Raw genomic sequence first — 21,418 nt, forward strand, 5'->3', positions numbered from 1 at the left:
CTCTGTCGCGCGCTGATGACGCCTCTCCCGCCATCTTTCCAGCCGGCTCCAGAGAGGAACACGTTGCTGGGGAAAAAAACAACTTTGGACTCCCGATATTTGCCTCTAACTTCCCCAAATCACCACCTTTCTCACAGTCGATTAAAGGGAGTGAGGGCGGGGTAAGTCTTTCAACCCAATGACACGGATTTCGGAAGAATATTTGTCGTTATTGTCATTGAAACGGGCGGAGATGCTAATCGTAGCAGCTGTTAGTGCAGGGCCTAGTTGCTAACGTTAGCCTCGAAATGAATGTACGCAACGAGCATTTATATGACGAATTATACGCTGTTTTTCATAAAGTCTCCCAATAAGCCACGGTGATTAAACAAACGCCTCATTTTACTTGTATGTTCTCTGATTTTATACCTTAATTTGAGCTCGTACAGACTATTTCTCTATGGCTTCGTGCGGTGTGCGTTGACCGTTGGATATCTCCGGGAAAGTTGCATGGCCCTAAACTTGTATGAATGACAGATGGTGGCTGTAACCGGGCCGTGTCGCTATATTGCCACGTAGACGGTGTATACAGCTTAAAATAGGCCATAGAAACCCGAATATTGTAGGTTAAACGAGGACAGCCGTCAGACGGATGCTACACGTCTCCGCCCGTCCCAATGCGCCAATGCAGGAATGTATTACCCGCTCATAAAACTGTCACGAACGAGCCGATGTCCATCATTTGTTTGGAGAAAGATTGACTACTACAGTGCGTAAATGTTTGATGATTTGTCGTGTAATCGCTCGGTGGTGGATGCAGTTAAAGGCCACGGGGGATCCTCCTGTGCTGCAGTGACTCACGGTTTGCAGTTTGGTAAAGATTGTGTCAGAGGCTCAACATAAGGGCTTGGTTTGGTAAATAAAATGAAGGCCAGGACAATGGTTCGGTTGCATCTGCGTCAGGAATCTTCACGGTTTCAGAGAGGAGATGTCATAGTTTGGGAGTGATGTTATGAATAGCAAGCGTTTATAAGTAATATAGACGTGCAGCATATGGCTATAGAGTTCAGGACTGTGATGTCATATGGCTCAACATAAGCATCATGGGATTAGCAGCAATTATAAACTAATGGAGGTTTTAAAATGTGAAATGCTGGAGTTGTTGTTCACATTAAAACAGATGTATTTACTATTAGTGACTCAACAGCTAATGGAGCTGTTCCACTGCTTTTTTCTCTCCACTTTTTTGTGCTGTTTTTAGCTAATATTTGTCTATGGAAGATGTTTGCTAACAGACACAAACATGGCGGATCTCCATGGTGACAGTGGATTACTGGATTCCAACATCAGGCGATATCTTGGTTACTTTATGTCCACATGGGCGTATACAAGTCGTAATGCACTCCCGGCCTGAAAACCACTTTTTTTCAAACAGTCTGAGGGATTATTTCTTTGGAGACGCATTTCCCCTTATTTTAATAAACTAGGTTAAAGGCCTGACTTTCCCCGCCCTTTATTTAGGGTAACATTATTTTTGCCCCATAGTCAAGCACCAAATAAATAGTCAATATGTGACAAAAAGGGGCGTTTACCTTTCTTATCTTTTGACACAGAAGGACGACCATATCTATTTTGTCAGATTTTGACTAAAAACGTTTTTCATCACAAGAACCTTTTAGTGGAACTTCGGCAAAATTAGGCTTAAAACCAGGATTAGCTCAAGATCATAGAAACGAAACCTAGATTGAACTGTCTCCTGTGTGGGGCTGGTTAATTCTGATAAAATGCATATCTGAATATTTTTTGGGGGGACTTTCTCGGTAACAATAAACCATCAGATAGATAGATAGATAGATGGATAGATTCCAAAAAGTAGTTGTCTTTAACATACACTTATTACCCTTTTTTGAGAGACTTCACTACATATATTTTATTTTTAAGCAACTTTTATGTTGGCTTCTGGAGACATTTCTCCAAAACTGTCTTTAAGGTATTATCTTGCAGACAATATATTGCTCACCTCTACAAAATAGTATAAAAAAAAATGCCTTGAAGCTTAAGTTTTTCAGTTTGTGGACACTTGGGATTAATTGACCAGTCCCTCGTTTTTGTTGGTGATGTTTGTAGTGATGAACAAGAGACAATTAAGACTCTTGTTCAGAAATTACATTATGTCCATTGAAATAAATGTGACGTTCAAAGAGTATCAATAAAATCACCTTTTTGAGAGAAATGACAAACATTACCCATAAACTACAAGTCGCTTAAGACATTATAATAGTATAGAGAAGAGCTGTGGAACAACATCATCAGCTGCTGAGTCACTGCTGGTAAATACTGTGTCCAAATACTTGTAAAGCTCAGGGATTGTTTGTTTTGAGTCTTTTTGAAGCGTGTGAAGTTCCACTGACTCTGCGCTGATGCTGTAACATTCGTTGTATTTGTATAAAACATTTGCTGACATTTTACCAAGGCAGGTGTCGTTCTTTCTTCATCTTTCTATGTTTTAAAATCCCCAAAAAAGACTTTCTAAGAGAGAACTCTGTGGGCAGCTGTGGCCCATCCCGTCGCTCAGGTGGAGCCCGGGCTGAAACACTGGGGGCTTTTGTTGCCGAGTGTTTTGAGGTGAATTGAAAGTGAGGCCTCAGCACAGTGACCCTCAGAGCCACGTTTGACCCGGAGCCGAGTTCAGACCGAGGTTATTTAATCTCTGAAAATATCCTTTTGAGCAACAAAACTGTGTGAATTTTGACATTTGCCGGCACATTTTTACATATTTCTGATGAATCTCAAAAATGACGCTTCTTCATGGTCACTAGAGCTGGGTACTGTTTAATGATACCACAAAAGAAGGTTTAACTTTAGGTACTAAACGAAAGCAGGTACCAAAAAGAAGTAGACAATCTTCATATACAAGTTTTGATGCTGTTTGGCACCAAAATTTAAAAGGGGGAAAAAGTGAAGGACAACATGACAAAAAAAATTAAAATTGGGGGAAAATATGGGGAAAAATTGTGGGGAAAGTGGAGACAAAATGAAAGAAATTGGGAAATACACAGAGAAAAAGTTAGGGGAAATATCTAGAAACTCGGAAAGTGTTTTTTCTGCCCCTTTGTAATTAACCTCTTATTTTCTCCAGTTCAGTTTTACCCAAATCTAAAAGCTTCTCGCTTGGAGAGCAACAGGCCAGAGGAACTCCTCATTTGAAAGCTGAGACCTGTTCTGTGACAACATATTTTAATTTAGTTTTAGTCTTTTGACGAAAATGTAATTAAATTTTAGTCGAGATTTAGTCAAAAAAATATATTCAATTTTAGTCTATTTTTAGTCGACTAAAATTAAGACAAATTTAGTCGACTTTATAATATTCATTATAATCATATTTCATGGAGCTGCTCCACATGAATAAAGCTCAGAGCTGCTCCTTTGGCAGAGGATTTACATGATATATGTCAAAGGAGGTTTGGATGATTTTAGTCTCTCCTTTTCATTTTTATTTTAGTCGACCAAAATATCTGGACATTTTAGTCATTAGTTTTAGTCTAATTTTAGTCGTCAAAAATATCACTTTGACTAAAATTAACACTAAATATTTTAGTTGATGAAATTAACACTGTTATGAAATAATCATAACTTTTTTCTCACGTTGCTGCTGCATTTATGTCCCTTTTTTTTGTAAGGTTTTTGACGCGTTTTCATCAGGGGTTTTTTATTTTCATATTCTGTTTTTATTGCTTTTTCATAGTTCATTTTTTAAATTTTCTTGTTTCTTTTTTTATTGTGTTGCTGTTGCTTTTCCGGCATGTTTTTCTCGCTATTTCGACGCTTTTTTCCCTGAAGCTTTTAGATTTGACCAAACTGGAGAGAATGTGCTCGGTTCAGCCGGGGGTTAAGAGGTTAAAGGAGGTTTCTTGGTCGTTTCACCAACAAATGATACAAGTGCAAAAGAAATCAAATGGAAGGAAAATCTGTTTTATGGTTCTATATGACAAATAATTTAGTATAGTTATTAAAAAAAAGTATCTCTCCGGTATCAGTATCAAAAACCAGTATCAAAAGTCCACAATATTAGTTTTTTTTTATTTTGAGTTTGTCTAATCTAGGTCTATTTCCAATCCTTTTATAGACACAGTTTAGTCCATGTTTGATCCTGGTTCTTGCTTCATGGCGGTCCTCGGTGTGAAAGGTTCTCTTGGGGCAGTTTGTGTTTGGGTCCCGGGCATTAACCACACCGTCTCCTTCAGCGCTGCAGTCCTCGCGCCCCGTCGCCTCCGAAAATGGCCGACAAAAACACCAGGATCGCCATCGTGAACCATGACAAGTGCAAACCCAAGAAGTGTCGCCAGGAGTGCAAGAAGAGCTGCCCGGTCGTCCGCATGGGTGAGTGGCTCCCCATACAGGCGTGTTTCTGTGAGTTTACTGTGTCCTCACGCCCCTGTGCTCCCCTTCAGGCAAACTGTGCATCGAGGTGACCCCACAGAGCAAAATCGCCCTGATTTCAGAGGGGCTTTGTATAGGCTGCGGCATCTGCATCAAGGTGAGGATCGTCGATATAAGATTCAGAATCAGAATAGTTTTTGTTTAAGAACAGGTTCACAAACTAGGAATTTTTCTAACACAGAACTGAGATAAACAAAATAAGCTCTAAAACTTAAACTACACGGCTTTTGGGGGCATGCTTAAATTATATTGAAATAAATAAGATAGAAAAATCTAAAGTAAAATATGGTAAGACAACAATATGTTAAGTTGTGACGTCACAGCTCTACTTCCGGGTCCCGAGATGTGCGAGAAACTACAAAAAACTCTTTAATACCACAATCAATATTTCTGAAACTCAACAGAGAGTTACTGAACAGACTTATTTATCAGGCCCATGAGCCAAAAATGCTGAACTTACTGCTATAAAAGTAATATTTACCAAAATTGGTTCATCCGGGATATAAATGCTAACGGCGCAGCGGCTACGCTAACCCCGGAAGTAGTGACTTTAATAAATACTTTTTTATCAGTAGGTGCGGCATTTTGGGCTAATGAGTCTGAGAAATAAGTAGGTTCAGTAACTCGCTCTGAGTTTCAGAAATATTGATGGTTGTTTTTAAGAGTTTTTAAGGTTTTTTGCTCACATATTTAAGGGTCTGCTCAGACCCGGAAGCAGAAGCCGTGACGTCACACTTAAAGGGGCTAGATGCAAGTTCGCCATTTTATACTCACTACTGCCACCTCAGGTTATACGTGTAACTGCAGCTTCTTCGTGCATGACGGCTCTTCGGACACAAATTAACACCGTTTTGAGAAACGGTGCAGGATTTTAGAGGCAGTTGTGGTGAACATGTTTGAGCTCATTCTATGCTATTCTACATTAGGTCAAGGCTGGAACATGTAGGGGGAGGAAAATACTTAACTTTAACATTTTCAAACTCTGTATAGTCCCTTTAACAAACGTATTGACATGGAGCAGCACCGTTCCATTCATAATAATGATCCTGAGTGGACTGTGATATTAACATGGCTGCGGAGTCTCCTCCTGCGAAGCCTGTTCCTTAAAAGGGCAAAGGGTCAGAAGACCCGCCCTCATGGGGTAGGCGGAGCCTCCACAGAGCTCCACCTGTCAATCATAGAATTAGGCTTCCACTTTCTTTTTCTAATATACAAAAACTAGCGCAGTTAAAAATATGACACCCACCCCAGAGTTGTCACATGGTCACAGACATTTTTAGAGGTGGTTTTTAAGCGGTCCCTGCAATGAGGACCAAAAACAAGGGCTTTCCTCCCCCATTGGTGAGGACCAACAAACTGCTATTGTTGTTCTGGATGCTGAAAGAAGGTTTAGGCAACTTTCAAGCACGTTTTTGTATGGAGTTAAAGCCGTGGTTCATTGAGACCCGACATATTTCTACTGCCTAGTTTTGAATGGGTTGTGAAAAGTAAAAGCAGCGGTGTGGCGCCGGTTAGACGCTGACTTGTATAAGAGTTTAAGACACACCCCCTGCCAAACTATGACAAAAGGTGCGACTTATTGTCTGGAAACGACGGTAATTTAGTGATTTCTGTTCACATCAAAGAATCAGGAGCCATTTTGTTTGTCTCACCTTAGAGCTCTGGTCCCGTGTGTGTGTTTTCCAGAAATGTCCGTTCGGAGCCTTGTCCATCGTGAATTTGCCGAGTAACCTGGAAAAAGAGACCACGCACAGATACTGCGCCAACGCCTTCAAGCTCCACCGGTAACGGCCACAGAGCAGAACATTTACAGACTGAGTTATCCTGAATGACGAGAAAGCTTTAACCTCTCCCCTGTTGTGCGCAGACTGCCCATCCCGCGGCCGGGCGAGGTGTTGGGGCTCGTCGGGACCAATGGAATCGGGAAGTCCACAGCCCTGAAGATCCTGGCGGGGAAACAGAAGCCCAACCTGGGCAGATACGACGTGAGGGAAATCCTTCATTACCGGGAAAAGACTGGAGTATTTGATGATTTGAATATTGCGAATAATACTGCAACATTTTCCTCAGAGCCCTCCGGATTGGCAGGAGATTCTGACTTACTTCCGAGGCTCCGAGCTTCAAAACTACTTCACCAAAATCCTGGAGGACGACCTGCGCGCCATCGTGAAACCGCAGTACGTGGACCAGATCCCCAAGACCGTCAAGGTACGAGTTAAACCAAACCCGGGTCAGACGGCCGGGTCTAAACCGGGTCAGACTGCTGGGTCTAAACCGGGTCAGACAGCCGGGTCTAAACCGGGTCAGACTGCCGGGTCTAAAGCTCACGTGTAACTCCTCCGTCCGCCTGCAGGGGTCAGTGGGGGCCATCCTCAGCAGGAAAGACGACACAGAGACGCAGACCATCGTGTGCAAGCAGCTGGGTAAGAACGCCTTTATACACCAGGCTCGAAACAAGTCCAGGCTCTAAATCTTGCTGTAGATTGAGAGTGTGATATCTTGGAAAACTGTTTGCACTGTTTGACGAATCACTTTGACGGACATGGTTGTAAAAAATCCGTCATGAGCTATTTTTATCTGTCGTTAAGTCATTTCTCATTATATGCATGTTTTAGGTGTTTAACCTCTTAACTCCCGCCTGAACCGAGGATCTTTTTCCTCACGTCATCAGATTTTTATCCCATCATTTTTTTGTTGGGTATTCAACTCATTTTTGTAAGTTTCGTCCATTTTTTATCACATTTTTGTCACATTCTTGTCATTTTTTGGTAAAGTTTTAATCACATTTTTGTCCTTTTTTTTGTCCTTTTTTTATCTCATTTTTTGTCAAATTTTTGTCATTTTTTGTCACATTTTTGTCATTTTTTCATCAATATTTTGTCAATTTCTTGTGACATTTTTGCCACTTTTTCATCAATTTTTCGTCTCTTTTTTTGTCAATGTTTTCTCACTTTTTTGTCACATTTTCCATCATTGTTTTCGTCTCAGTTTTGTTGCTATTTTCACACCTTTTTTCCAGAAGCTTTTGGACTGGGGTAAAGCCAAACTGGAGAAAATGTGCTCGGTTCAGGTGGGAGTTAAGGGGTTAATGAGATCTACCTATTATTTATGTAATGAAATAATGTGAGATTGTGGGATCAATGGAGCTAAACTAAACTAATGTGTTAAATCTAGTGTGTAAAAGTCTCAAAGGGGCGTCGTCTGCTCGTCAATACTACGGCTCATATTTCACTAATGGAAATGCAAATTTGACCATATTAAGAAATACAGTGGGCGAATGGGGCAATATTCAGTGGTTCTCTGGGGCTGGGCAATTAAAACCGTCCTGCGCGTTTTGTTTGAGCGGTCTGATAATATAATGTTTTTTATACGTAGCTCTTGAGATCACGCCTGATAAGTGCTTTTGCTGAAAAGAGAATGGAAGTTTATAAGCCTATCCTTTGTCCAGGGCTGTTTGTGAGATCTGAGTTTTAGACTTTTCTGCAACAAACGCTTTCATGCCGCTGTGATGTTTCTATTCCCTTCACATTTCTCGTGCTACTGGCTCATGCTTTGGTCCGACATAAACAAACAGCGCTGTGTAATGACGTCATCAGGTCGCTCAGCTTGGTTTGCTTGAGCAGGTGTGATTACTTTTGAAACGGGAGCATATCTAATATAATTTGAACCTTTTTTTAACTCCGTGTAGTCCCTTTAACAGTCCAAAGATAATATTTAGCAAAAAATAATAATCATTTAATTTTTAAGACAACAAATAATCGTGATTATTAATCGAGCAGCCCTAGTTCACAGTACCGTCTTTGAAGTCTTCCTTGAAGGACGCGCCGTGTCTTACCTTCGCGCACCACATCGCCTCCTCTCCCTCCTCTCTGTCCTTCACGTATCTAAGTCATTACTCTCGGCTCCAGTGTGAGCTTCATCCTTTCAGAACTAAAGTGTGTCATCTTTGTGCCCAGACCTGACTCACCTGCGGGACAGGAACGTGGAGGACCTGTCTGGAGGAGAGCTGCAGCGGTTCGCCTGCGCCGTCGTCTGTATCCAGAGAGCGGACATGTGAGCGCTCGACACCAGCAATCTATAATCAACCGCAGCACAACGAGAGTCTGAATGTGTCGCTCATGTGTTGCAGATTCATGTTCGACGAGCCGTCCAGTTATTTGGACGTGAAACAGAGGCTGAAGGCGGCCATCACCATCCGCTCCCTCATCACTCCAGACAGGTAGCCACTTTTTTCTTCACTTAAAGGGGCAAGTTAGCCATTTTATACTCACTACTGCCACCTCAGGTCATACGTGTAACTGCACCTTCTGTATTAAGCTCGTGCATGACGGCACTTCGGACACGAATAGGGCACAGTTAAACGTTACCTACTTTGAACCGACCGAAAAGCTCCGGTCGGGGGTGGTATCGAAAAAATTAAATTCTTTTGGTGCCAGTTTTCGGTTCTTTTTCTCTTCAGACCCGCATTGAGTCTAAAAAATACACGTATGTGCAGATAATGAGCCGCTTCAGCGCAAATGGAGCAAAGAAAAGCTACACCTTAAAGCTATAACTTACAGGCCTCTTCAAACTTTACAATACGCGAGAACTGGAGTATGAATTGGCCTTAAAGCGAAGCAAAGCTACAACGTACTACACTTTTGTAATAGAGATGACAGAGCCGCGGTCTGCGTCAGGACTGAGCCAGGTCTAAACCAGGACTTACTCCGGTTGTAAAACCCAGAGCTAAACTAAACCAGTTATAAACCAGGACTGAACAAGAAACTTTAGTTTTTAGGCAAATTGAAAAGAAAAAACAAGCCGTGACAACAAGAAAGACGTCTTTACCTTTAGCGACAGACCCGGAGGCGGAGCTTTACAGCATCTGCAGAGAGGGGAATATCCAAGATGGTTTATAGAAAAGTGAGCGCTCACTCTGTATTAGACGTTGTTGGTACAGTTTTGGTAAATGATCAGTGGCAGAGTGAGAGCTCGCACCATGTAAGGATCTTCGACGTGTGGAGCTTTCCCTTTGTCAAAGTGCAGTGAGTTTAGAAAAGTTTAGCTGAAAGAAACTGTGCTCTGATGTGGATCTGACTCTGCAGCTCAGGAGGTAATAATGTCCTTTCTCTCTTTTATCTCTGCTTAAGTGGAGATTCTGCTCAAAACACAAAGTTACAGGCGACTTTCAATACACGTTATTTTTATTGAGTTAAAATAACATTGGTATCGAAAAAGGTACCGTTAAGGCACCGGAACCGAAAAGCAGGTATCGTTAAAGTACTTGGTATCGGAAAAAAAACGAATGGTACCCATCCCTAAACACGAATTAACACCTTTTTGAGTGACAGTGCAGGATTTTAGAGGCAGTTGTGGTGAAAAGGTCTGGGCTCATTCTACACATCAGGACATTGTTGAAACATGGAGAGGAAAAGACTTAATTTTAGCATTTTTAAACTCTGTACAATCTCTTCAAGTGGCTCCTGCGTTGAGGTTTTTACGCTGCATGTTCTGTTTTCAGATTCATCATCGTAGTGGAGCACGACTTGAGCGTGTTGGATTATCTGTCGGACTTCATCTGCTGCTTGTACGGAGTCCCCAGCGCCTATGGAGTGGTCACCATGCCCTTCAGCGTCAGGGAAGGTTCGTAAAAGACTTAGCGTTTGCGAGAACTCTCCGTTTCTCTTCCTCGATGCACGTCTGACTTGTGTATGTCGTGCGTTTTGTGGCAGGGATCAACATCTTCCTGGACGGTTATGTTCCCACGGAGAACCTGCGCTTCAGGGAGACCTCGCTGGTTTTCAAAGTGGCAGAAACGGCCAATGAGGAGGAGGTGAAGAGGCTGCGGCACTACCAGGTCTGTCACAACCCCGCCTCAATGTTCAAGTGGTTTAGACCGAGATCTGAGCTGGATCCAGACCAAGTTTTTATCCTGCTTTTACTCCTGGTTTAGGCAGAACTTCTTTAGAGTCAAACCCTTTAGATTTAGATTCAGCCTCTGTCAGAAAAATGTGTAAATTTACATCGCTTTATGCACTGATCCGATACTGGTGTTGGATATCGGAGCTGATACCAGAAAAAGTACGATATCGGGTATCGGCTACAAATGTCCGATACTGTACGGATACCTTTGATTGCCTCTGACCACATTAAAAACACAACTGTCACCGACTAAATCTAGGTGAATATGGTCATTTCGAAGGGCAGAACCTGGAGATTCGAATCACTGAGTTAGTTTTAGCCTCTGCAAACTAGTTTTTGATACCACACAAAATGCCGCGATGAGCCACAGTGTGCTTAAGCTAGCAGCAACTATACAAGACTGGGACAAAAACTATAATTTGGTCACCTTAAGTTGTCCAATAAAATAAAGTCAGTGTTTGTACTTTAGTTTATGAAAAGCTGATCTGAAATATTAGTTATGCACAAGTTGTAAAGATCAGATCATTGTGAGTTAATCATCTTCTACATCTTTAATGTAGAAAAGTCCAGTTTCTCTTTGTTAATGTTTTTCCATGACAGTTTATTAATTAATAGCCTATAATTGATAACATCTTGTTTGCAGGAGAAAATTTGACTTTATTGATTGATTTATTGCACTCACAGTAACTACTTTTAATATACTCTCTTGGTATCGGTTAATATCGGCAGATACTCGAACTCCAGTATCGGTATCGAAAGTTGGCTCAGTGCATCTCATTTTTTTTCCAAATTTTTATTTTCCGATTTTTTGTCCCATTTCTCCCCCTATTTTATCCCAATTTCGTTCACATTTCCCCCCCCATTTATTCCCTATTTTTTCCCCCAATGTTCCCAATTTTGTTTTTGATTTTCCCCCAACTTTTCAACTTAGTTTCTTCCCACTTGACTCCCTATTTTCTCCCAATTTTGCTCATTTCCCCCCTTCTGTTCCCCCCAATTTTTCCCAATTTTCTTCCCCCACTTTTTTATCCTATGTTCCCCTTTTTATTTATTTTTTTCTCTTCAAATCTTTCACAATTTTTACAGCTTCGTCCCATTTATTTTACACATTTTTCCTAATTTTCCAACTTTTTCTCCCAGTTTTTTTCCCCCAGTTTGTTTCCACACTGTCCCCCATGTTCTCCCCACATTCTTCCGATTTTATGTAAACGATATATTACCCACATGTCAGTAATTCACTCCTTCACTCAGCTAATGACGCTCCTTGTATTGTCCCTTCAGTATCCAGAGATGAAGAAGACCATGGGCGACTTCATCCTGGAGATCAAGGCCGGGGAGTTCACGGACTCCGAGATCATGGTGATGCTCGGGGAAAACGGTAACGAACCTTCACCGTAGAATAAACGTCTGAACCGAAACGTCGGAGTCACAGTGAGTCTCTGTCCTTCAGGCACCGGGAAGACGACCTTCATCCGGATGTTGGCGGGAAGTCTCAAACCGGACGGGGGAGGTGAGTCGCTGCAGTGTTACTGTTTTTCAAGAAGCTTTTAGATTTGGGTAAAGCCAAACTGGAGTGTGCTCAGTTCAGGTGGGGGTTGAAAAATAAATATGACATTTTGTTTGTGTTTCAGGTGATGTCCCGATCCTGAACGTGAGCTACAAACCCCAGACCATCAGCCCCAAGTTCAGAGTAAGTGAAGCCTTTTCTAGTTAAATCAGGTCCACAGGGTCATGTTTCTTTTCCCACATGAACGAAGCTCCGAGCTGTTCCTTTAGCCGAGAATTTAAATGATCTGAGGCTTTTTCACACTGTGTCACTGGAAGTTTTTATTGTATTTAAACTAGGGCTGAGGGATATTGATAAAAATCAATATCTCAATATTTTTAGGGTTGATAATGATGTGCCGATGTTTTTGCAAACCATCAGAAATGTACATGTTTGCAGCACATTTCATTTCTTTGTCACTATTTCAATATTATTTCCCAAGTTTTTCCTAATTCTTCCCCATTTTTTCCAGATTTTTTTCCATTGATTTGTCTTTTTTTTCTCCTCCCATTATTTCCCTTTTTTATTCAGCACATTTTTTTATTGCATTTTTTCCATTATTTACTTTTTTTTGTTTTAATTTCCCCCCAGTTTTTTCCATATTTTTCCTTTTTCCCCCCACATTACTTGACTGTTTTTGTTCCACTAATTTCCCCCTTGTTTTTCAAAATGTTCCTCATTATTTACCCTTTTTTTCCTTCAAATTTTGAAATTTTCCCCCAATTTTTTTCTACATTTTTTTTTCCTCATGATTTATCCATTGTTTCCTCAATTTTACCCACCATTATTTACCAATGTGTTTTTCAAAACCTTCCCCATTATTTCTATATTTTCTTTTTTCCCAAATTACTTAACCTTTTTTGTTCTTCTAATTTTCCCCTTTTTTAAATTTTCCCTAATTATTCACCTTTTTTTTTATCGCATTATTTACCTTTTTTTTGTTTTGTTCTAATTTTCCTTTTTTTTAATTATCTTTTTTTTTATTTTTCACACTATTTACCTTTTTTTGTTCTAATTTTCCTTTTTTTTAATTATCTTTTTATTTATTTTTTCGCATTATTTACCTTTTTTTGTTCTAATTTTCCTTTTTTTAATTATCTTTTTATTTATTTTTTCGCATTATTTACCTTTTTTTGTTCTAATTTTCCTTTTTTTAATTATCTTTTTATTTATTTTTTCGCATTATTTACCTTTTTTTGTTCTAATTTCACCTTTTTTTTCAATTTTTCCCCTTCCTCATTTCTTGACATTGGAGCGAAACCCGACACTGTAAATTTGCCCATCTTCCAAACAGCTCATGTAGTTTTCACGAGTCATAAATAACTTCCCTCATGGTTTCAGTCTCCACATCTGTCTGACTGTCTCTCTGACCCGTCGTGGTGTTTCCTCTTGCGTTCCCAGGGCAGTGTTCGGGCGCTGCTTCATGAGAAGATCCGCGACGCCTACACTCACCCTCAGTTCATCACCGACGTCATGAAGCCGCTGCAGATCGAGAGCATCATCGACCAGGACGTAAGAGCCGTTCACTCTGTAAGATGAACCCGTCCCGCCTCTGCTGACCCCGGTGTTTGTCTCTCTCTCAGGTGCAGAACCTGTCGGGTGGAGAGCTGCAGCGCGTGGCCCTCACGCTGTGTTTGGGGAAACCGGCCGACGTTTACCTGGTCGACGAGCCCTCGGCGTATCTGGACTCGGAGCAGAGGTTGATGGCGGCTCGAGTCATCAAGAGGTCGGGGTTTTTTATTTGTCGACACTGGTCATTCTTCAGATACGGTGACATTTGGGTGTCGTAACCATAGATATAAAGGCTAGATGTCTTAAAGCAGAGTCACTTCCAGCATAACGGGCGGCCATCTTGTCACAGGGAAGCTTTCTGGCTCAAGTAAGCGAGTGATTAGCATGAACACAAATCCTTATATCTCACTGAAATCTTCACAGATTTAGAAACGGTTTGGTTTCTTACAAACGTTATTAACGTGGCAATACGTTTGTTAAGTGGTGACGTCACGGCTCTACTTCCGGGTCTGCTGATGTACGAGAAACTACAAAAAAGTCTTAAATACCACAATCAATATTTCTGAAACTCAAGAGAGTCACTGAAGGCCCATTATCCAAAAATACTGCACCTACCGCTATAAAAGTAATATTTACCAAAATCAGTACATTCAGGTTAGCGGAGATAAATGCTAACGGTGCAGCAGCTCCGCTAACCCCGGAAGTAGTGACTTTAGTAAACAATACTTTTTTTAGCAGCAGGTGCGGCATTTTTGGCTAATGAGTCTGAGAAATAAGTAGGTTCAGTTACTCTCTGTTGAGTTTCAGAAATATTGATGGTTGTTTTTAAGAGTTTTTAATATTTTTTTTCTCGCATATTAGCCGGTATGCTATGGCTAGGATCCGGAAGCGGAAGTCGTCGCACTTAACAAACGTATAATTCTGAATGCTGGAACATGTTGAAATATTTTTTTTTTTATTGTTTATATGTTTGCAGTGTCACAACTACATCTCTGAGGTTTATAACAAATCAAACTGTTTGAGAATCGGTTAAAACTTGAGCAAGTTATGTTTTTTTTTTAAAAAGGACATGGAAAACACAATGTTATGAGTGACCGCGTTCCCTGTGGCAAGATGGCCGCCAGGTCCGAACGTCAACATCGACGTCGACATTTTACAATAAAACTAGCTTTTAACGTAGCTTTATTAGCATTGTAGGTAACAAGAGTTTGGTTAGTTGATGAGTAATCTAGACTTTTAACCATGAACCTTTTAGAAGATAAGATTTATTGATCTCACAAAGGAGGGATTCACTTTCACATTTCAAGAAAACTGCTAAATTGAATTCACTGCTTTTAAATGAGTTATGGACTAATTTAGTTTAAAATAATGGCAGAAAATGTACCATAAAGATCCCCCGCTGTCCTGACCTTCACCTGCCCCGCCCTCGCTCCTCAGGTACATCCTTCACGCGAAGAAGACGGCGTTTGTGGTGGAGCACGACTTCATCATGGCCACGTATCTCGCCGACAGAGTCATCGTGTTCGACGGCACCCCCTCCAGACACACCTTCGCCAACACGTGAGCTCAGACACACGGAACTGTGATCCGATAACAGAGCGAGGTTTTATAACGGAGTCCTGTTTGTCTCAGGCCGCAGAGTCTGCTCGCCGGGATGAACCGCTTCCTGTCGCTGCTGGAGATCACCTTCAGGAGAGACCCCAACAACTTCAGGCCCCGCATCAACAAACTCAACTCCATCAAGGTCAGTGACAGAGACGCTATGAAGCCCAGAGGAGGTGACGGAGAAATGAGGCGTGATGACGAGGCAGCGCTCCTGGAGGTGTGGAGGGGAAAGACACACAGCTACAGGGAGGATCATAAGGCCTTTCTGAAACCTCCCCCTCCTCCCTTTAGAAGCACCTAAGTGTTCATTTTAACATCATTTAGATGTTTATTAATGAAAAGAAAGCAGCAATAAGACCTGAGATGCTTTTATTGTGAGAGGAAAAGGCCTCACTTTTGAGTTTGAAGAAGCTAAATTATATATTAACCTAAACCCTAACCCTATATATTCTTTTTCATTTAAAAGTATGATCAGCAGAACCTTTTGCAGGACTCGTGGGCCGCGCGGGACAGCGCGCCTTAAAGTCACAGCTCTAATTTCTCTGAGTGAAGCTCTGAAGGTTTCCTCATTGAGGCCTGAGGGGAAGGAAGAAGAGAATGGTTTTGCAGAGGCTCATAGTCTGTAAAATAGTGAAGGACTAAGTGAGGGAGAGTTCCCCCATAACGTTAGCGCTGAACGATGAGGACAAAATTTCTTCTCTCGATATCAATATTAATATGATATAACTATGGATTAGGTGAAAACTTTTGCTTTTTTAATTTAAATATTTTGAATGTTTATATCTCTATATATTTAATATATATGCCGATATTTTGTTGCTTTTTTTATATTAGAAGAAGAAGATCTTTATTTATACAGTGCCTTTCACAGACATGGTCACAAAGGCTTTACATGAGACAATTATACATTCACTCCACACTCAGTGGTAAACCAGTGGTTCTCAACCTTTTGGAGTCGTGACCACCATTTTAACAGTTAAAGGGGTTCATGACCCCTACTCGGGTCACACCGTGAGAAATAGGAACATAAGACAATATAATTCTTAAAAAACAAAGAAAAAAAGTGAAATTAATCAAATTAAGAACAAATGATGGTTCTCTAGTAAAATAGGACACACATGCTACAGCAAAATATTATATTATTTATATAAAAAATATTTATTTTTTTATCTACAATCTATCTGGCGACCCCCAAATTTGTCTCGCGACCCCCAGTTTGAGAACCACTGGTGTAAACTCCACTTGTAGCTTCAGTTTCCTTGGGGGAGACTGACACACATCTGTGCCAACGGTCCCTCTGCCAAGGAAACCTACGCAGACACAGGAGAACCTGCAAACTCCACACAGAAAGACCCCGTCCAGGTGGGAATCGAACCCGGGACCTTCCAACTGTGACGCGAGCGCACTAATCGCTGAGCTACTGCGCCGCCCATATTAATATCTTGAATGTTCATATATCGATACGATAACGATGCATCTTTCAGCCCTAGTTAGCGCTAACTGAAGCACGTTCATGCTAGCTATTTGGCTGGGTTTGTGGAGCCCGAGCTTTTATTTAGGCAAAAATAATTGTACCAGACACAGAGCTTTCAAATGAGGAGTGACTTTTCTTTTATATCTGTTGGATGTCATGTTTTTGTCACGTTTTACTAGTTTTTGTTGCTTTTTAGATTTGGGTAAAACTGGAGACAATGTGGTCAGTTCAGGTGGGGGTTTCCTCAGCCCTCAAACCTTCACAGCTGCTCCTTTAGATTTCATCCCAAAGTTTGGTCAGATCAGCCCAAACCCAAAACCTGACCCTGTTGTGAAATCCCTCCCCAGGACACGGAGCAGAAGAGGAGCGGGAACTATTTCTTCTTGGACGACTGAGAGGCGACTTCCTGTGTGACCAACAGTGACTTCCTGTGACATCGCCATCGCACCACGACCATCACCGACCACCAGGGGGCAGCGCTGTCAGCGAGACGCAAAACAAACAATATATAAACGAATAAAAACTATGTAAAACAGACCGTGATTCTGGCCGTTTCTCCTCGAGCTGCGTTCAGGAGCCGGAGGGAAAAATGTTGCAAATTGTTTTAAATAAGTGCTTTTGTGCCGTTGATCCAGCGGTTTGTAACGAGCTGCGTTCGCCAAGCCAAAACTCAGCAGCGTATTTTAACACATGCATTTACAAAACAATAAAGTTATGGAGATACCAAATCTACAAAGAGGTTCTGTTTTTATTTACAATGGAAAATCTGCTTCACTAATGTTTGGATATTATATTTTTTCACTTCTCGCTACAAATAAAATTCAATGTTAAAAATTGTCTTTAAATCTTCCCGCAACCCTTGAGGAAACCAGAGTACTGCCTTCAGTGCTCCTCTGAAACGTAGCCCCGCCTCCTGGGCTTGTCCCTGTTTCAGAGCGTGGCGTCCTGCACTGCTCAATATTTAATTCCAAGTCTGATTTATTGAGCTTGGAATCCCCAAACAAGGCAAAATGTCATTTATTTTAACCTCTTAACCAAGCACATTTTCTTTACCCAAATCTAAAAAGTTTCTTGACTGGAGCTTACAGCCTATAGGCCAGAGAAACGCCTCATTTGAAAGCTAAGACTTAAACTGATGTACAATTTCTTTTGTATTTTTGTTGCTTTTTTGATGCTGGAGAAAATGTGCTCGGTTCAGGTGTGGATTAAAGGGACATTTCAGGATTGACATTTTTTATTCATGCAGTCCTTATATTTGAAGAGTTTAGTGCTGCTAGGCTAGCGCATGTCTATGGTAACTAGTAGCCTGCATTAAAAAAACTCTTCAAAATCATGGGGTCATCCTCCAAACGTTGCCATATCTGATATGTAGGAAGCTCCTTTGTGAATTCCACGTGTAGTGATGCGGCCGCAGGTAAACAAACTACTGTAGATCCGGTAAACGAGCAGATCACTCCGCCTCTGCGTAGCTACAACCAGGAAGTTCAAATATAAGGTATTTAAAAGGCAACATTGTTATATTAAAAACATTCACTTAAAGGAATAGGCCACCGTTTTTACATACTGAAATATGCTCTTACCTCACTTTAGCCGAGGTAATATATCCCCGTCTGGTCTTTGTCCGTGCGCTCTGTCACGCAAGCGGAGGAGTAAAACGTCCGCGCAGTAACTCCTAAAGGTTATTGACGGAAGTGAGCGGGGGAAGTCTTTAGGAGTTACTGCGCGGACGTTTTGCTCCTGTATCATTACGCCTCACAATATAGTCCCCCTTTTTATTTGCTTATAAAATCGACACGTTACATTTCTGTGTAAATATACTTCGCATGAAAACACTTCACGTAACTTTATTTAAATAGGGAACACGTGGAAGAGCTTGGTAGCTTCTATCGTGAGCTTTTTTGGAGCTATGTGACATGTGGGAGAGGCTAACTCGACTAAGGTTAGGTAAGAACATATTTCAGTATGTAAAAACGGTGGCCTATTCCTTTAACACAGATATTTATATGGGTAGTCTGGAGTTATAAGTGATTTGCCTCAGGCGCAGACTTGGGTCAGACGGTTTTTAATACAGGCTACTAGTTACCATAGACATGCACTAGCCTAGCACCACTAAACTCTCCAAATATAAGGACTGCATGAATAAAAAATTAAACAAATCTTCAGAAATCAACAACACTCTGGATAACTAGGAAATGAGGCCCTATGTGAATAATCCTGAAATATCCCTTTAAGAGGTTAACAGACTTTTCACTAATAACCAGCAGTGTAGGGTAGTAAGTGAATAGGGTTCGGGGCACTGTTGCCATGGAGATCCGCCATGTTTGTGGGTGCTAGCATATATTTTCCATTAGATAATATGAGCTAAAAAGTTGAGGAAAAACCGTGGGACAGTTTCATTAGCTGCTTGTAAATACTCGTAGCTCACTGTGGTGTCCAAGTGTTTTCTCTCGTTCAGCTTTACCCAAATCTGAAAGCTTCTCGACCGGAGAAAAACATTCCCACAAACTTTGCGAACCAAGTTTTGTCTTTATTCAAGCGTTTTACAAAGTCTACAGCCCTTGTTCCTGTACAGCAGTTCAGAACTTTTCCACAAGGCACTGAGTTTCAACAAAGATTTACAGACGAAAGGAAACGAAACACCAAAATAAAAGCATGTAAACACACAGACGCCTTCAAAATAAAAAAAAAGGTGGAGGTAAGTGCTCAGATCCTTTTTCTAAATATATATACAATACTTAAAGAAGTGTTTTTGGCCCATTGTTCAAATGTTGGATTCCAGTTACATTCACAAAGTCTAAGTTCATCGGCGTAGAAAACTCTACTACATCTGTGATAACATTTTAGTGTCACTTGTTGACGTTTCTGTTGATTTCTGAATAAAATGACGTTTTTGCCATAAAATCTGTTCATTTCACACGTTACAGTATTCGAGTGCAGCGTTAAACTTTCAAATTGTACTGATATTTAAAGAAAGAAATGACCGAACATGCGGAAAACACTTTATAGTAACGTCACACTGTTGTTGTAAAGCCTTAGTAAATACTGAACATTTATAAGCACCGAAACAGGAGAGGCCGCATGTGTTCAGGTTAATGTTGCTTTTCCATAAAGGGCCGGGATGATAGTGACAAATGTGAATCTCTCTATATTTTTGGGACTTTCTCAATAACAATAAAAAAAATATATATCTTTACAAACCATGAGAGATGTTCAAAAATGTGCTGCAAACATGTGACATCACTTTGTCGCTCAAGAAGATAATTGTTCAGAACAGAAAACAAAAGGGCAGGAAAAAAAGCATTTCTTACTCAATTTTTCCCTATTTATTCCTACATTTTCTCTTAATATTTTCCCCACACACTTTCCCCTATTTTTCCTACATATTTCCCAGTTTCTTCTTCAACTATTCCCCAATTTTTCCTCATTTCCACCCAATTTCCTCCATTTCATTTTTCCTAAATTTTCCCCCAATTTTTTTTTCACAATTTCGTCCCCCTTTTTTCCTAATTATTCCCCAATTTTTACCCTCAATTTTACCCCAATTTTTTAAAAAATGTTCCTCAATTTTCCACCCCTATTTTTTCTCAGATTTTTCATAATTTTCCCCAATTTCTTCCTCCAATTATTCCCATTTTTCCCCCTAATTTTTTCCAAATTTCCCCCTATATTTTCCCCCAATTTTCAACCAATTTCTTGACATTGGAATGAAACTAGAATGTATTCTAATTTACAAATATCCAAACAGCGATCTTATATTATCTTCTACACAATATGTTTCCCAGCTTGACATTTTAAATCTTTACACTGGGTGAAAAACGTCACTAAAGGAAAAAAAGTAACAAAAGGTTTTTGAGCTTTGTTTCATTTAAAAGCAAAAGTAAACGGTTAAAGAAAGTTTGTGTTTTTTGCGCAGCTCGTTGTGAATGGTTTAGTGTTTCTCTGTTTTCGTGCTTATAAATACTTACGGTACATTTACAAATGTGTTATAATGATTAAAGGAGGCTTTACTCAGTGTCGTCGTGGATTCCGATGAAGTGAACGGATAGCAGCGTTTTTGTACATGGATAACAGTGGCAGCCACAGCAAACTAGACTCTAATATTTACGACTGAAGGGACTAAAGCATTTTCAAAATAAAAGCTGCGCTAAAGGCACGACATGTTTAAAGGATCAGGAGACCAGTTTGAAGACTTGAGGATCTTTGGCTGACCTTTAATGAAAGAATCCAGGAGGCGGGACCTGGAGAGGAGAAGAAGTCCGAGCGTTAGTTACCGTTTCAAACATGGCCGCCAAACGAAAGCAGAAACCTTAACCAAGGCTGTGTCCGAACGTCCCTAACTCCTCATTCACTACACAGGCCCGCTCTATATAGTCACTGATTCAGACAGAAGCCACTACTTTCTCCGAGCTGCGGCGTGCAGATGTTTTTTTTTCTTTTTTTAATCTGAATTTATTTATTGTTAAGTTTCAGGTTTAATGGTTTTGTATAGCCCAATATCACAACAGAAGTCGCCTCACAGGGCTGCACCAAACATTAAGGCAATAAAACAGAGCAATAAATATGACAATTTAAAGTTCAGGTGAATCCAGGCAAATATAATGTCCAATAGGAGGTAGCGACGAGCGGCGTGGGCGTCCCCCGTCCTTAGACTCTCCAGCACGGCAAGGAAAAACTCAAAAACCCGGCAGGAGAAAAGAGAAACCTTGGGGAGAACCACAGAAGGAGAGATCCACTCCCATGGACGGACAAGCTATAGACCCAGGGCCGAAGGATCCCTCAGCAGACGGGACAAGATCACAGACTGTCCAGTCCTATAGTCTATTGTTACAAATGTATTTTATGAAACAGAACGACTGTTTTGGCACTTTTACAGGCGTTTTATTTGACATTTAAATTTAAAATAAAACCATCATCACAAAAGAAAAAAGAAAAAATGAGTGACTACATCTGCTAAAAGTTCA

At 40.8% G+C, this 21,418-nt stretch overlaps 1 protein-coding gene across 1 annotated transcript; it reads left to right on the forward strand.

Moving 5' to 3' along the window:
• The first annotated feature begins 6 nt into the window (after positions 1 to 6).
• abce1 (ATP-binding cassette, sub-family E (OABP), member 1) lies at positions 7 to 17,193 on the forward strand. The gene is made up of 19 exons (XM_079579929.1): positions 7 to 161; positions 4,224 to 4,359; positions 4,431 to 4,516; positions 6,106 to 6,203; positions 6,287 to 6,404; positions 6,490 to 6,627; positions 6,773 to 6,842; positions 8,376 to 8,472; positions 8,549 to 8,638; positions 9,920 to 10,041; positions 10,131 to 10,255; positions 11,602 to 11,698; positions 11,771 to 11,830; positions 11,952 to 12,010; positions 13,268 to 13,378; positions 13,450 to 13,592; positions 14,816 to 14,938; positions 15,011 to 15,122; positions 16,805 to 17,193. The coding sequence occupies exons 2-19, from the start codon at positions 4,257 to 4,259 to the stop codon at positions 16,850 to 16,852; spliced, it is 1,800 nt and encodes a 599-aa protein (XP_079436055.1). The 5' UTR covers positions 7 to 161; positions 4,224 to 4,256; the 3' UTR covers positions 16,853 to 17,193.
• Positions 17,194 to 21,418: the final 4,225 nt, after the last annotated feature.

Source organism: Gobius niger, assembly GCF_951799975.1.
Source record: "Gobius niger genome assembly, chromosome: 21".
NCBI classification, from domain to species: domain Eukaryota; kingdom Metazoa; phylum Chordata; class Actinopteri; order Gobiiformes; family Gobiidae; genus Gobius; species Gobius niger.